Source organism: Leopardus geoffroyi, chromosome A3 (assembly GCF_018350155.1).
Source record: "Leopardus geoffroyi isolate Oge1 chromosome A3, O.geoffroyi_Oge1_pat1.0, whole genome shotgun sequence".
In the NCBI taxonomy this organism is placed as follows: domain Eukaryota; kingdom Metazoa; phylum Chordata; class Mammalia; order Carnivora; family Felidae; genus Leopardus; species Leopardus geoffroyi.
This window is the reverse complement of record NC_059336.1, coordinates 58798705-58816192: the sequence shown is the minus strand read 5'-3', so window position 1 is coordinate 58816192 and position 17488 is coordinate 58798705. Positions and strand designations below refer to the sequence as shown.

Here is a 17488-nt window from a genome sequence, read left to right as displayed (position 1 = left end):
GGTTTAAAGAGGAGTTTCAACCTTATAATACCGGCAAAAAAACAGCACTCCTAGATTTATAAGAAATTTTATGTCTTATGTAATCTTATGAAAGTAAGGTATTTATAAATGTATTTGCTTAAAGGAATTAAGAACCCAAGCCAGTGTACTAGAGGAATGCCTTTAAGACATCCAAAATGATAGTAACAGCCTTGATTTCCATACCTGTAAGTGGGCATCACTGTTTTACGTTATTAGGTTTGGGAATTACTTCCAAAAGTACTTCCAAATACTTCCAAAAGTATTATTGAGATACTTCTGGGAATGGCAAAGTTTGGATGACTGTTGGAAGGGCTCCAGGACCTACTGATTATCTGATAACGTTGAACGGCACTGGCCAACAGCACTATTAACTCATGCCTGAACAAAGCTTACCTAACATGTACTTTCTCTATAAGGCACATCAGCTTTCATGTGCTGAGAACGGGAGACAACACTATGCTTGGGGGCCATTTTAAACTGTAAAATCACCAAGGTACAAAATTTTGGAAAAGACGCTAAATACATAGTGGAGAAGGATACACTGTTGACACTTTGAGAGCTGAAACAAGAAGGCAGAGTGTCCTCTTACTAAACCTCAATTGGAAAAAGTGTGTCACATGCCTCAAAATTTTCACTGCACTGTACGTGTCCACAAAGGACTTGCAAAAAGCACTGCCCATCCTGATGTGAGGGTTACAGATGAATTCAGTTGGTGAATTTACAAATTCTGGACTCTGCAAATAGACTACTGCTAAAAATTCCAAGATCACACTATTGGTGTTTACTTGAAAGAGGAAAGATTTCCAAATCTAAATAGTTAACAAAAAACAGTAGTTATATTTAGGGAACATTTTACCCCCCCTCCCCTCCCCCAAAAGTGAGTCAGGTTCACATTTAACACCAGCCGGGCTCTGCTGACAGCTCAGAGCCTGGAGCCTGCTTCTGACTCTCCCTCTCTCTCTGCTTCTCCCCTGTTCACTCTCTCTCTCTCAAAAATGAATAAATATTAAAAAAATTTAAACACCAGCAAGAGGTTCTTCATTAAACATGTTTTAAAGTAGAAGAAAGTTTACCTGAAATCAACTATAGTCCTGGGATTCAGGAACTGTAATCAACTTTTAAGTGTAGTTCAATTGACTGCCATGTTAAAAATAACATATCTTGAATTCTCTGGGTTTTCTAGTTCCGGTTTCTAGTTGTAGTATCTTCAAATCACCTGTAAAAAGACAGCACTAAGTTACACCATAGGGTAGAAAGAAAAAATGCTTCAAAATTAATCAGATCCCAAGATACAACTACTTTAATTCTTTTAGCAGTGTTTATACATTTAAACAACTTTAAACAGTTATCACTCACCTTTCTTACAGAGTACACACTTTCCCACAATTTTAAGTGGTGTGTACCACTACTTAATGTATTCTTGTAATGATTCTCATGGAAAGCGATGGCTCACGCGCTTATTTTAAATATTTTGAAGGGCAGCACTTTAGCATTTTAAGGATATCTGGAAAACTAATGGATATTTTTACATATTCTTTAAAATTCTTGGGGCGCCTGGGTGACGCAGTCGGTTAAGCGTCCGACTTCAGCCAGGTCACGATCTCGCGGTCCGTGAGTTCGAGCCCCGCGTCAGGCTCTGGGCTGATGGCTCAGAGCCTGGAGCCTGTTTCTGATTCTGTGTCTCCCTCTCTCTCTGCCCCTCCCCCGTTCATGCTCTGTCTCTCTCTGTCCCAAAAATGAATAAACGTTGAAGAAAAAAAATTAAGAAAAATAAATAAAAAAAAATAAAATTCTTGCACACTCTATCTAGGTACTAAGACATTTTGTTGGTTTCACTTTATATCTAGTCTGTCGTTTTTATGCAATCACTACTGTTCTGATCAGGAAATCCATCCCTAAAATGCTTCTAAAAACACAGTCCTGGGATCCAATACCTATGCAGCCAAGCCCCACGAAAGTGCTGGTGTTCTCAGGTTTCTCATTAGCCCATAATATACAAGCTTACACCTCTTCAAAAAAATGGATTGAATTAATGTGATCCATATACCTTTTTCAATTTACAACTTCTACTTTGCTGTTAGAATAAAGGCAAATCTAGCTAAATGGCTGATTACACTGTAGAAATTTCACTTCTATAAGAATTACGTTAGTATCTTTTAAAATGAAATGTTTTTAAAACTTCAAAAGCGAAATTAACTGGGAAAGGCGTAGGTGGCTTTTCTAATTGGTTGTTGCATCACAGAAGCACAGCGTATGTTATATATAAGACTCAAACTTTGGTTCAGGCCAGCATCCTGTGCTTTGTAAATCACAAACTGGGTTATGCTGAGCTCAAAGAGACTGCTTTTGACCAAACGTGTAATTACCTCAGGTTCTCGTTAATAACATACACATACTGATTTAAGCTCAGCCTTCACTGAGCAAATAAACTTTACTGTGCTCAAAAGAAGAAACTTGCCAATTAAGCTATCCTCTTGGGGAATTTGGTTACACTGGGTATTTCATCCCAGTGGGAACACACCTGTTCTTGAAGGCCTATTTCTGTTTCTGATTCTAGCAGTCCCTGATGCAGCAAGTACTCAATTTAAGATCCAATGCCTTCAATTCACTGATTATTTTTTCTTTTAAAAATATCAGCTCTCTTTGGGAAAAGCGGACCCCTCTGAGAAAGCCTGCCCAAGTACAAAGCTTCAATCCTGAGGTTACTGAGGTCAGACCAGTGATTCGCTCCTGGAGATTTTGTCATCGTGTGCCCCACAGAGAGCAAACTGCTGATGGGCACACTGCAATTCGGCCTTTTACTGTCATCACTCCTCAGTGACTGCAGGAGACAAACTCTCAGGAGAGGCTTTTTATATTCAAGATCCCCCAGACTTCAGCATGTGAGAAAGTTTACCTGTCCAAGGTGCCCTGTTTTTGCACATCTCCTCCTGCCCTTTGTGGTGTTCTAGCGGGAAACCCAGAAGTAGCACCTGGGCAGGCGGCTGACAACAGTGCTTCACATTCATGGTCAAACTGCTTCTTTCACATGCTGCCTGGGACTTTCAAAGTTAAAAAAAAAACAACTTTCTACAGTAATTGTGAACAAATGGCTTTTATGACAACTGTTAGTGGGAACATGATTACTGCCATAAATAATATGACTAACCTTAAACCAAATCTCTCTGGTTTACCCTTTCTTCATTACATTCCCATATTCCGAGTAGCATTTTATCAATTTCATGTCTCAGCAAACATTCTGCTAATATTTGACCCTTTTCTATCATATTTATATCTAAAAAAAAGCCTATCAAAGGAAGCTTTCAAAGTGTTGCAGTTCTCTATTTTTTCTTGGTAATTCCTTTCTCTGCTATTAAAGACATGTTTCCAGGGGTGCCTGAGTGGCTCAGTCGGTTAAGCGACTTTGGCTCAGGTCAGAATCTCACTACTCTGTGGGTTTGAGCTGCTGATAGCTCAGAGCCTTGAACCTGCTTCGGATTCTGTGTCTCCCTCTCTCTGCCCCTCCCCCATTCATGCTCTGCCTCTCTCTCAAAAATAAACAAAAAAAATTATTTTTAAAGACATGTTTCTGCAGATGAGACCAGACCACTACAGTTCTTCCCATCTCTTGAATTTGCAGTTTAGTGTTCAAACGTTTGAATTATGGAAAGCTGTATCTGATAGCTGCTAATGAAGAAATCATACTTATGTAATTATCAAACAATTTAGCTTGATCTGTCATGGTATTCTTTTTAAAAGTCTGCTTCATTGGATACTGGAAAGAATTATTAATTAAAGCATGTCTCCCAAGTATGTATCTTAAAATACAAACAGCAAAAAACCTACTTGGTACAGAATCAAGGACATACTTTCCTATTTGCAATGAACCACAAAGATAATGGCTATTACGGAAACCTACTTTGAAGCTGTCAGTGAGAGCTCAAAGTCAGTCAACTCTTCTACTTCAGTAGCTCCTCAAGTTGAATCTGGCCACAGAATTTACACCAGCAAAACTGTTTACTCACCAAATGTTTCACTATGAGTGGCTAAAATCCAAGGGCAACACATAGTTTGAAGGAAAAAAAAGAAAACAGAGCCATACAAAACTTAGATGCAGCTGTTAAGAATGAATTCCTTACATTTTTTAAAACTCCAAACAGACCTTTATTTTTACTCACAAAATAAAGATACACACAACTAGCTTAGAAGCAACAAAGGACAACAGTTTCAAGTTTTAAAAAAATAACTCTCCCTCACCCTCCTCAACTTCCACCTCCAAGAAGGAAGAGGAGAGCAGAAAGTGTGCGTTTTTACTTAATAATTTTATAAAATTTAAGAGTGCAGTCTCCAAAAGCTTGACATTCACCTGCCGCTTTCAACCTACAAGTGAGAACAGCCAAGATTAAAAAGGATAGATGATTACACAAGATCATGATCTTTAAATCAATCAAGAAAACTGCTTACTTTGTAACAGAAACAAAGTTCTCCATCCTTTTAATTGTAAAGATTAAATTGTAGTTGGAACTAATACAGTCATCATTTACAAAAAACTCTGCCTGCTCGATTTTCTTAAGGCAATGAAGAACTTACTGCTCATGTGTGATGAAGGATCTTAGCTTTTCATTTGTAGAAAAAATGGACAAATTTCCCTCTCCTTTAAGGTATCACAAGCAATTAGGGATTAAAAAGGGAAAATGCAAATCCTAAAGTCATCTAACGCTTCTCCTATAATTCCAAAGAGAGAACAACGAAAAGGTGTTCGTAGGTTTCAAAGTCTATATAATAACACGGAGGTTTGAGAAAGCTGTAGATTTCTCAGATCTCATTTATAAGTTTAATGTTCTAGAAAAGCCTTTCCTCCAAGGAAAACTCGTGATCAATAACTGAAGTGAATTATACAATTCCACTTCCACTAGTCTAAATTCAGTTGCTCAGTCTAAAGCCATCCTTGAGAAACAAAATCCTATTTGTACAGTACCGTGGTAGCTAGTCTAGTAGTATTCAGAAAAACCTCCCCCTGCCACCCCCTTTAGAGGGCCTTCCTCGTGGTCTCCTCTGTAATAGTCCAAAACAACATACTGTTTATCATAAATGATATATTTTAGTAGATAAATATATTAAGACTAATCAAAACATCTCTTTAAGAATAAAATATCTTAGCCCTTTGTGTATCAAATCAGAACCTGAAAGGTAAAAGAATGTACATTATTTTCAAATATACAAACTATGTGCTGAAGTAAAAAAAAAAAAAAAAAAAAAGTCCTTTAATTGAAGTCAATGCTCTGTCCATGACTCGGTCACCAGGATGTGTGCTAGGAGACGGGCCTTCCATGTTCAAGGTCGCTCCTGCCCATTTCTACAATGAAGCAACAAAAGCCAATGTCAGCCACTTAGCATATTCTAAACTTCAATTACAGAAGCACTGTGACTCATTTGGAGACTATAATTCAAGCAACAAATTACAAAAAAATTTACATAAAACCTACATGTAAAATTGGCAACTCATTCCAGAGAGCAAAAAAAATATACAAACATCTTCCTCACACAGAGTGTGAGAAGTTTTCTCACATTAGCTTAACCAATGTTACTTTTAATCAACATGGTGCTATTAAAAAAAGGATGCAGTCTTTTAGTTGGTGAACTAGTGTATGTTTTCAAAAGTAAACCAGACAGCTATGACGACATCTGATGATGATGGTGGTGGTGTCACTGCCCACAAAAACAACAGAGAGCATTTCCTGTGTTATATATGTGACTCTGTGAGGTAAGCATTAGGATGTTATCATGCTCATTTTACAGATGATGAAACATGGGCACAGAGACATTAAACTATCTTGGAAAAGGAACTGGTGGCTCAAAGTCAGAAGGTTTCTTACAGGAATAGAGTACTTCCTTAAATACAGAATCAAATACTTCAACTCACCTACAGTCAGAGCCAAGAAGGTCAACTGGACAGCAGAAGGAGTACTCACCAGGGAAACAGTCTCTAGCGAGTAGTCTATCATTAGTAAGTTCCACATTTTATTTCTAGTTGCTCCGAAGAGCCTAGTAAATGTTTTCTCAACTTTAAGTGAAGCCACATTTTATTCTGGAAGTACTAGTGTCTGCTTAAAAGAACTGATTTCTTGGGAGTACCTGGGTGGCTCAGTCGCTTAAGCGTCCAACTCTTGGCCCAGGTCATGATCTCATGGTTCAGGAGTTTGAGTCCTGTGTTGGGCTCTGCTTCGGATTCTCTTTCTCTCTCTCTCCCTTTTTCTCTGCCCCTTCCCTGTGTGCATGCATGTCCTCTCTCTCTCTCAACTTTTTTTTAAAAAAAAGAATAGATTTCTCCAATTTAATATTTCTCAAATTATATTGGTACAATGATAAGGTGGAAAGAACATGAACATTTAAATTTACCTGTCAATTCACTCGTGAACAAATACTTGGAAATTAAAAATAAACAAGGACAAAAACAAAAAACAAAAAAGAAGAAAGCAAACACACACACAAAAGGCAGGTGTGGGGAGTGGGCCCAGCTTCTTCAGAATGTATCTAACATCCTGTTGTTTTATAACCTAGCTTCTTTTTCCACTTTTATTTTTATGCACTATTTCTTTGTGTGTGTGTGTGTGTGTGTGTGGGTGTGTGTGTGTGTAGGGGTGATTTTATTTGTATAGAATACATTTCCAAGGATGAAATATCAGCTTCAAAGACTATGTATTTTTAATTTAATAGACGTTGTTACATGGCTATTCAAAAAGGCCAGGGGGCGCCTGGGTGGCTCAGTTGGTTGTGTCCGACTTTGGCTCAGGCCATGATCTCGCAGTTCGTGAGTTCAAGCCCCACGTTGGGCTCTGTGCTGACAGCTCAGAGCCTGGAGCCTGCTTCAGATTCTGTGTCTCCCTCTCTCTGCCCCTTCCCTGGCTCATGCTCTGTCTCTCAAAAATGAATAAATGTTTAAAAAAAATTTTTTTTAAAAAGGCCATAACAATTTACATTTATAGCACAATGTATGGAAATGCCCATTTCTTGCATCCCAGCCAGCAATAAATGTTAGCTGTCTTTTGAATTTTTTTCTCGTTTGAACACTGGAAAGTGATATCTCACTGCTATTTCAATTTGCATTTTCCTAATTAACTTGCATTTGGATTTGATCTTTTCTTGTTTTTGTTGTATACTTGCACTTGTAGTCTACACTATGCACTATTTCAAATGATAATATCCTACTTCTAAGAGGGGAGAGGAGATGCTGACAGACCAATGCACGGCAGGTAACAAGAGTGCAGGAAAACGTGGGGGACGCTTAGGGTGAGTCTTTATCGGCCTTTAACTATCTCAAGGGTGGTCAAGTACTAGAGAAAGGAAAGTTAGTTTTTTTTCTGGAGACTGAAGGCAATGGCAAAAATGACACTGGCACGCACTTGGGCTCAACTGGACGGGATGGATTCTAAAGGTGGTTCCATCCCAGCAGGCAACCAGGGAGCTGGCTGGGAGAATGTCCTTTCTGCATTCCAATGCTCGGAAATGGGTTTTTCCTTTTCTTCCACAGTGTGCTCTTCTTCCTTGGCTACTGGTTTAAAACCTAAGTTCTAGTATTTGTTTATTTTTGCTTCATAGCCAAACATAAAACTGATTCAGTTTGAGTTTTGCTGATTTGGGAAGATATGCTTCCTCTTCCCATATGGAAAAATTCAAAATTGGAAGCATCAATTCTTCCCAGTTAAAATAAATTCGATTATAATAAAAATTTTCACTCGGCAGAGTAATTTCAATTTTTTAGAAAAATGCAGAATAGTCCAGGGATGTTTTTAAATGAATAAAGGTGAAAGAATTTGCCTTGCCAATATCAAAACATATATAATTATTATTCATTAAAATGATTATAATTCACTAAATATTGGGACAACTGGTTAAACATTTTGGGGAAAAATAGGTTAAAGCTTCCGTTAAGCTATGTGGATTAAAAATTTAAATGTAAAATACAAAACCACAAATATTAGCAAAATATGGGTTAATATATTTATAATCCTGAGATAAGGAAGACCTTCCCAAGTTAGTATGCTATCAAAGGCAGAATCATGAACATATGTTGGGACTAGAGAAAAATTAAACGTTTCTACTAGCAAAATATACCAACCAAAGGATAGACAAACTGGGGGAGAAATATATGTCATACATATGACAAAGATCAAAGAACTCTTAGAAGCAACATGAAAAAATTAGTTTCTCCAGAGAAAAATAAGGATGAAACAGGCAACTCCCGAAAGAGTAAAAATGACCAACAAATATGAAAAGAAGGTCACCTCATTAGTAATTAAAAAAAATGCAATTCACTCTGTCTCCTCTCTCAGAATGACAAGAAATAATCAGACATCTAAGTGGTGAGGGTATATGCATAATAAATTCTTTTTTTTTTTTTTTACTTTTTAAACAATGTTTATTTATTTATTTTGAGGAAGAGAGAGAGATTCCCAAGAGAGATTCTGCACTGTCAGTGCAGAGACCGATGTGGGGCTGGATCTGTCTCTCTCAAAAATAAACAAACATTAAAACAAAACAAAAAAAAGAGTCAGATGCTTAACTGACTGAGCCACCAGGTGCCCCTACACAGCGATTTCTGAGTGTTAAAGTCGCCAAAAGGGTGCGGTTTAAAAAAATTACAGTGAATCCAAACTGTAATACTATGCAGCCACACAGAATCATGCACCTATTGATACAGAAAAGAGCTGCACACATTAAGAGAAAAACAGGTTACCCAACAGCACATAAATGATAGGTGATTAAACACAGAAAAACATCTGGAAAGCTATTTATCAAAATGTTAAAATGGTATTTCCAGGTGTGGGATCACAGTTTCTATTTTTCCTTTATGTTTTTCTGCATTTTATGTATTTTTTCATTTTGTTCCCTAACTGCTAGCAACATTGTTTTATAACCTGGAAGGCACTTACCTAGTAAGGCTGTGTCTTCACCTGCATCTTCTTTAAAGCCGGCATCACACTGCAGTGCAGACTCACTAGTGGAAGAGGACGGTAAATTGTTCCCCTCACTTCTGTCCTCCTCTTGTAGAGTAATACTCAAATTTGCAGCCAAAACACTCCCAGGGGTAGATTCTGGAGCGGGCATCTCCTGCACATCCTCCACCTCTCCCTTGAGAGAAGAAAAGAAAATACCTTGTCTGGATAACACACTCAAAGCTTATCTATCATCTCCTAATGATCAGGCATAATCCATACGGATTATTTTTATACACAGAATCAGGCAAGAACATTAATGTCTTCTTTATTTAGCAACATCAGAAAATTAATTACTTCTCAATAAGCAGCTTTCTAAGACCTAAACGGTATTTATTTTAAAAACCATTTCCCGCCTTGACGTAAGCAATGCCACCTTTAAATTCTTTATTGACAGTAAGTGAAGCTTTGTCACAGATGCATTTTCCCTGCTTCCTGGACAGAGGGTGTGAATCAGCCTGGCTGTGGCCGTGAGCTCGGATTACTGCCTCTAACTGTCGTACTGTCTTACTGCAGGCACCAGGGTTTGGGGGAAGAACACAGTATCTGAAAACAGAGGGCTTCAGACTGCATTTAGTTCACTTAAAAACAATCAGTTGTGGCTCCCTGAGGACAGTGTCTATTGGCTCTCAGTCTACCTTCAACTCTCCCGTGCGCTGCTTTAAAGAACAGGACCATGAAAGTGACATCCTGGTCTTACATGGAGGCTAATCCAGATACCTTTCTGATTAATACCAGAGTCACGCCATGTTGTGAGAGTGGAAACCACTAGGTCACCTGGTAAATGAGCGGTGGCTTTTGCGTTTACTGTGAGCCTGGGCTTTACGTGAGAACATGGTGTTTGTTGTACCTCCCTCACCGGGCTCTCGGGGTCAAGGGCACGGCTGGCACGCTGCTCCCACTGCCACTCCACAGGGTTCTAGAACCGCCCTCCTGAACAACACAGCACACAGACTCCTCCTCACTGGTAACTGAGACTCCCGACACAGCAAACCACAAATCCTACTGAGTTGCTAGAAAGTCCAAACTCCCACCCAGCCCACCCTTATCTGTTTTCCCAGATAGTTACTGAAGTGCCTGACAAACTGGACTACCTGCCAGTCTCAAAGCCCACACGGTCATACCCCTATCTGCAATATAGTGATTGGTCAGACAAACTCTTTAACACCAGGCTCAGACTCCCCTCTTAAAATACCACCTTCTTATCTCCCCACTCCACCTGGTGGAGTAAATTCCTCCTTCCTCCATGCTCCTCAGCACTTCAAACATACATCCTCTGCTGCACTGTGCACGGGTGTGTCCCCTGGCCCCCAAAGTCCAGAAAGTGAAACCCCCAAGAGCCCACAGGCAGAAGGGCTGCGTCTCACTTGTCTTTGTCTCCCCAAGTTTCGATCTAGCACCTGAAAGAGTGCTCCTTTGATACATGCTTGCTGAATGAATGAAAACAAGAGCGACAAATGGCCCATCCAGGAGGTTACAACTGCAAATGAAAGGACCACCTCCCAAGTCCATGTGAAGGACTGACAGCAGCTCTCTTACCAGTCATTACCATATGAGAGTGTCATACCTACGAAACCCAATGCAGGACGGGCCACAGGGTTTAAAGAAAACGGCACATTCATCCAAAAAGTAAAAACTAAGGGCAAGACAAGTTAATCTCTTACTATAGGTTTCTGTTCTTCAAAAAAAAATTACTTTCTGAGGACATACTCAAGCTTTCTGAAATTAACATTTTAACAAATATACATACGTAGATATATTTCCCAAAACAAAACTCACAACGATTAAAGTCTCAGTGCTAAGTTTAGCGAAATATCTTTATAAAAACTTTTAGGGGGCACCTGAGTGGTTCACCCGGTTGAGCATCTGACTTGATTTTGGCTTGGGTCATGATCTCATGGTTTGCGAGGATGAGGCCCGTGTCGGGCTCTGCACTGACAGTATGGGGCCAGACAGGAAGGAAAAGAGGAAAAAGGAAACCTTTGCCAAGAAAAACATCTGTCAAGCTCCCTGTATTGTATTGGTTAAAATCCTAGGAAGGTGCACTCTCTTGTCTGAGCTACAGGCTCAGTTCACTAAGTTTCAAGTTCACTAAGAAAGCATGTTATGCCCTGCTAAGTAGAGCCATCATTATTAAAAACTATAAACTATAGAAATTCTAGAGGAAAGACAAAATTTCTAGACATTAAAGCGGGTGAAGTTATCTTTCAATAAGACAGGTCTTGAATGCTGACCAACCCTCCCCCCCCCCCCCGCTCTCTTTCTGTGTACCTATGGTGAGGGCATTCTGGGACTCACATTGAAAAATATAATTCACATAAAATTACAGTAGTAATTAAGGCAGCAGGCTCTCAACTATCTTTCCAAGGCGCACTAAGCTAGAAGATGACAGGGTACCTCGAGGACTATTATGGCTGTAAGGTGCATGAAAAACCTCCTTGTGGTCTCTAGCTCTACCATAAACACTATAAAGTTTTCTAAAAAAAAAAATGTTTAGCAATACAAGAAGTTTATTTGATACTTAAATGACTTCTTCCAGAGATCAGTATTTCAAAATTATTTACTGTTTAACAATCAAGAATATTTTAAGACATTAATACATTATACGAAGACTCTAAAAATAATTAAAAATACAGCAATCTAGAGAAATCTGTTTTTTTTCCCCCTATGTCTCCCCTTTTGGGCGGGACTACTGGTTAAAAGCTTATACCCAAGAATTAAGCAAGCTGGTGTCTGAAAGCTGATTCCCCAGTAACTAGCTGTGTGACCTAAGCAAGCTACTTGGCTTCTCTAAGCTCAAGTTCCTAATTAGAGAAATAGTACTTACCTCTTAGAGCGGCCTTGAGGACTGCATGTAATAATGCACATAAGGCCCTCAGCACATGGCTGGCTACGATGAAGCACCCCCTTTCACTCTGCCCTCATGTCTCTGTTTTCTGAGGAAGGTCCTACGACCACCTGAGTACCACAAACTGACAGAGCAAATTCCACATGGGACCAATTTCCCCAGCAGGATTTGGTTTCGAAAGCCAGGAATCTGAGGCCTTGTGTCAAGGAGTGTTGGCTTCAGTTTCCTCATATGTAACATGTGTGCCTTGAGCCAGAAAATGTAGGAGGCTCCTTTCATTTCAAACTTTATAATTCTTGTTTATATGACACTGATGAGCATATATATATTCTGCAGGGCAGCATACCAAAGCTCATTGCTCTAAGCAATTACAAACTCTCTGGGGGGAAGCATCTGGCCGTATTAGTCTATAACCGCAAAGGTAGCAGTTCATTAATTTTTTGGGATGTCTTAAAAATGCATTTTTAATCACGAGGAAAATTTCTTCAGAGAACCACAAACATGTCAGAAGGAGCACTTAATCCGTTCCTCTTGCCTCTGGTCAGTTATGAAATCGCATCACTCAGGAAGAACCGGGGCAGAGATTGAATATAAACAAAAATGTAACAAACCCAATATCCCAGGGCTTTGATGACATCAAGTTTACACATTGGACACGTGCGGTGATCCAAAAGCCATGGGTCAATGCATATTCTATGAAAAATATGCCTAAAAAAATTAAGTATGTGTTAATGTTTTAAAATAAATGTTTATATCTTATTAAGGAAACAACACATTCTACTAACTCACCTTCTCAGAACAAGTTAAACAACTTCAAATCAACATTCTAGTCTATTCACTTATTCTATGTCATTATCTATTCTATTTCCCGTGTTAAACAGAATCTGGAACTTACAGGGAAATTTTCCCTTCACTCCACAAAAACAGCACGGTTTATTTTTGCTTCATGCTAGGCTATATTTTTATGTGCCCCTGTAACTTACTTAAAAGCCTTTTGGGAATAAATGTGGCATAAGTAAACCAATAGCAATAAATTTATCCTGAACTCAGAGTATCTTATAGAAGTTCATGAAATGAATCAAACGGAAATACAGCAAAATATAAACAGATCATCTTAGACTGTAGGCTTAAAAGAAAGCACTTAATTTCTGTCTTAACCGTGTTTTTGTATACTCCATGTTTTTCTAAAATGATCACTTTCAGAATCAAAAAGAGAAAAAAAGAAAAATTGCCTACGTATTTTCTTTTACTGATTTGTCTTAGTTGGCTCCCTTTGCCTCCTACCTGGTGAATCTGTCTTCTATACATGGTGAAGATACAGAATCAGGAGAATGGGTACAGTACCCATGGCTCCAGTGCCCACTGTGTGACGTGATGCTGGTAGTCTGAACCAGCTGTTCAACCTCTCTGTATCTACACCCCAGGCTGTTCTCAGCAGCCGACATGCAGTGTGCTTACAACCGTGCTGGGCACAGGAAATACTGAGCAACTGTTATCACTATTAATGCTGTTGTTTGAAGACCTCTTCTTCATACAGAAGTCTGACAGCGCAGTTAAAGATAAAAGAACTTAATTACAGAATACAGTCTAGCCCAGCTTGTCTTCTGTCCTTTCCATCCTCAAATTGAAACTGAAGCTGACTGACCCAATGGAATGATTTTTACAGAAACACAAAGGAAACATGTTGGCTTTATTGTGAAATTTGTTAAATATAGCATGGGAGAAAATGGGGAGAAACAAGTAAAAACCCCAGATCAGGAGACCAGGAAATGTGCACATGCAACATGTCTGCTTGTGAGGGTCAAGTATGAAACCCAGCTCAGCTATCAGGACAGATCTGGTGTCACAAAGGAAGTGAGCCTCAGGCCGCTCACTTGTGCTGTATCCCAAGCATTATTTTTAAGTCAGAAAGACTGGCCCTAAAGCATCCTATGGTAAAAATCCTTTCTGATTTTAATAACTTTCTACAGGACATACTGACCCAATACATTAAGTGCCCACCACACCAACCTCATATAAAAGCCTGCAGACTGAAGTTAGCGATCTTTATTCTGGAAACTTTTGTTATTCTGATATTTATTTGTTTTCTCTACAGAATTACTGAGAACTTAATCTACTATAGAGTACTTATACATAAATACTGAAGTACTTTGTAAACACAAAGCAAACCATAATTACATATTAACTTCTGACCTATTTCTCCAATAGGTGAGAAGTATAATTAAAACTGATCAGACTCTAAAGTATATTGTCATTTTGTACATCTTTCTGGTAACAGCCATTCTTCTAAATGGTTATCAATAAAGTATCCCATTATTTAATTAAAAAAAAAAAAAAAAAGGAAAGCTTGACTTCCCATTGCTAAAGCAAAGCCCCTAGTATACCTAAAGCAAGAAATATTTATTTGGCAGAACCTACCTAAAGCCCTACACCCCAGCGTGCAAATAATAGCAGACCACTGCCCTCCCCGATCGACTCTCTGCTAACTATTCCTGGCCGCCCCCCTTGGGGTCCTTCACCAGTCATGCTTCAGTCTCCTTACTCCGACACAGCATATCTTGCATGGCTAAATGTGGGATGGGATTCCCAGGTTCCTAATGAAGCCCTGCTTTAGACTAGAAGCCAATCAAAGATACGTAATGGGTCTGTCTTAGGACCTGAAGCGTCCTAAGCAATTTGAAGGCAATATAATCCAAATCCAGGAGCCTCGAAGGCTCCAGCTTCCTTCCTAAAAGATGAGACGATCACAAGATCATCACATGATAGCAAGATCCTTACATCATAAAAAAAAACGTTAACACTTTTGTCGGAAACCTGAAACATAGTGGGTAGTTTGCAGCGTCTCAGGAAGTAACAAGGACGTACTTGCATGGCAGAATTCTGATAACATCCTTCACTTTAAAATTCTCAATACACACCGCACAGTTTTCTGCATCAACATCGACTCCCTGTAAAGAGGAAAGAAAAGAGTTCACTACATCCTTGCTACACGGTCTATGCTTAGTAAAACTCACCACGTCCTGGCTAAAACAATGACCAATTCTATACTACAGGGGTGCAGCCGGAAACTAAACACAATCTTTTCCCCACTGTCCAGAGATTTTTTACAGAAGCTGCCTGAAAAGGAAAAAATGTCATTGTCTACCTAATCAGACACCAACAGTTTTTAGCTACTAGGGGAGTGTTCATGTGTCTTTAATGTTCACGTTTTAAAGGTTATGGAAATAAATGCACATGCTTGCTTTACAATGGTAAGTTATTTTTCAAATGTAAAACTTATAAAGAGGATTAAAATCCAATAAGATACTCATTTCTAGAATCATTAAAAACTAACAAAAATTCACTAGAATTTGCTAAAGAACATGGTTTGAACTTGTAAATGAGAAACACAAATGGCTAAATATCTGAAAATGTTCACCTCACTAGTGATAAAAGAATCACAGATTAAAGTCAATTACTGTTTTTCTTTTTTTTTTCTTTTTAATTTTTTTGGTGTTTATTTATTTTTGAGAGAGAGAGAGGCAGAGTGTGAGCAGGGGAGGGGCAGCGAGAGAGAGGGAGACACAGAATTCGAAGTAGGTTCCAGGCTCTGAGCTGTCAGCACAGAGCCTGACATGGGGCTTGAACTCATGAACCATTAGATCATGACCTGAACCAAAGTCAGACGCTTAATTGACTGAGCCACCCAAGCACCCCTCAATTACTGTTCTTCATCCATCAAATTAACAAAGGCAAAAAGAAATAAAATGTGCTGGAGAGGAAAAGTCTTGTGACAAAATTTCCACTTCTAAGAATCTATGAATCACAGACCTTTTTGGTGGTATCAGCTTTTCCCCCGTTTCCCTGGGTACCCCCCATATTAAACTACCTGGCCTCAACTAATCAACCAAAGCAGGCATGGCCAGAGTGGTTATCTGACCCAAGACAGGCCAATGAGACTCTCTTTGGTTCCGGGATAGATTCAGAAATTACAACCAGTGTCTGCATGTAGCTGCAACTTTAGCAAGTGGATTGTATGGGAACATGGCTACCCTGTCCTTATGTAATTATTTAAAAATACACTGAGCCATGTGTATCACTTGCTAGCAAGCAAGCAGTAAAAACTGATTATTATTATCAAAGATTATATGAAAATTTCTTAACATTTAAAATGGTATGGTACCACTAAAGTAAATATTATCACTTGTTTTATCATATGCCACGCAAAAGTAATGAAATAATTTATTTTAAGTTTATTTATTTATTTTATGAGAAGAGAGCATGCGCACAAGGAAAGGGCAGAGAAAAGAGGGAGAAAGAATCCCGAGCGGGCTTCATGCTGTCAGTGTAGAGCCCAATGTGGGGCTCAATCTTACGAACATTGGGATCATGACCTGAGCCAAAATCAAGAGTCAGACGCTTAGCCAACTGACTGGGCTAGCCAGGTGCCCCATAATGAAATAATTTTTAAAGCCCCTAATGGTTTGCCAGCTTACACATTACTGTGAATGCACCCATAAGAAAAGAAAAACTAGAAAACAAACCTGTCTCTAGAACTGGACATGATGTAGATTTAAGAAAACACACTTTTCAGTACAAGTTCAATCAGAATCATCAGAAAATCTATGTATGTGGTGCCTGGCTGGCTCAGTCGAAGAAGCATGCGACTCTTCGGCCTCAGGGTGGTGAGTCTGAGCCCCATTTGGGGTGTGCAGATTAAAGAAATAAAACTTAACAAAAAAACAAAAAGAAAAAAAGAAAGTAAGAAAGAAAGAAAACCCATTTATGTACCTCACAGGCCATTTAGGGATCCTTTTTTTTTTTTTTTAAAGTTTTGTTTATTTTTGAGAGAAACAGAGACAGAATGCGAGTGGGTTAGGGGCAGAGAGAGAGGGAGACACAGAATCCAAAGCAGGCTCCAGGCTTCGAGCTGTCAGCACAGAGCCTGACATGGGGCTTGAACTCACAAGCTATGAGATCATGACCTGAGCCCATGTCAGACGCTCAACCAACTGAGCCACCCAGGTGCCCCTAGGGGTCCTTTTTTAACCATTATTTTGACAACTTAAAAAAAAAATTTTTTTTAACATTTATTCATTTTTGAGAGACAGAGCATGAGCGGGGAAGGGGCAGAGAGAGGGGGAGACACAATCTGAAGCAGGCTCCAGGCTATGAGCTGTCAGCACAGAGCCTGATATGGGGCTCAAACCCATGAACGGTAAGATCATGACCTGAGCCTAAGTCAGACGCTCAACTGACTGAGCCACCCAGGCGCCCCTATTTTGACAACTTTCAAAAACAGTGGAATCATATTTTCAAAAATGTTCTATTTAAAATATGCTCTGTATAGGAAGAGGATATCAATTTACTTATGTTCCCAAAGATTCAATTCAGTATATTATACATATAAGCCTCTGTTTTCTCATATTTTATAGACTGAGACTTCCTGCTATGGAGTAAAAGACATTTTCTCAGGGGAACATAAAACTACATGCTACTCAAGTAACAGGCCACATCTAATGCATGTACAGTTTGTCACAGGCTTTCACTGGAGACTCTCTCCCCAAGGACCCTCAGTGATCTGTATATCAGGTGCTAAACCTAAGCTGTGACATGAGAAACTTCTATTATTTATTTTTTACTTTTTCTGTTCAGTACACATCTG

General features: G+C 39.1%; 1 protein-coding gene and 1 non-coding gene across 3 annotated transcripts in view; both read right to left on the bottom strand.

Moving 5' to 3' along the window:
* Positions 1-2725: 2725 nt before the first annotated feature.
* On the bottom strand, positions 2726-2840 carry LOC123581788. Its single transcript, XR_006704017.1, has one exon. It is a non-coding gene; the product is annotated as a small nucleolar RNA SNORD89 (small nucleolar RNA).
* A 1300-nt stretch (positions 2841-4140) lies between these two features.
* Positions 4141-17488, bottom strand: part of RNF149 (ring finger protein 149) — a 29533-nt gene continuing 16185 nt past the window's right edge. The window contains exons 4-7 of one of the 2 annotated variants that reach the window (XM_045445673.1): positions 14710-14792; positions 12456-12552; positions 8934-9132; positions 4141-5356 (exon numbers count right to left, since the gene is read on the bottom strand). In XM_045445673.1, coding sequence (XP_045301629.1) covers positions 5313-5356; positions 8934-9132; positions 12456-12552; positions 14710-14792 — 423 coding nt within the window. In that variant the 3' untranslated portion in view covers positions 4141-5312. The remainder of the gene's footprint in view (positions 5357-8933; positions 9133-12455; positions 12553-14709; positions 14793-17488) is intronic. The other variant, XM_045445675.1, reaches the window with a different exon arrangement.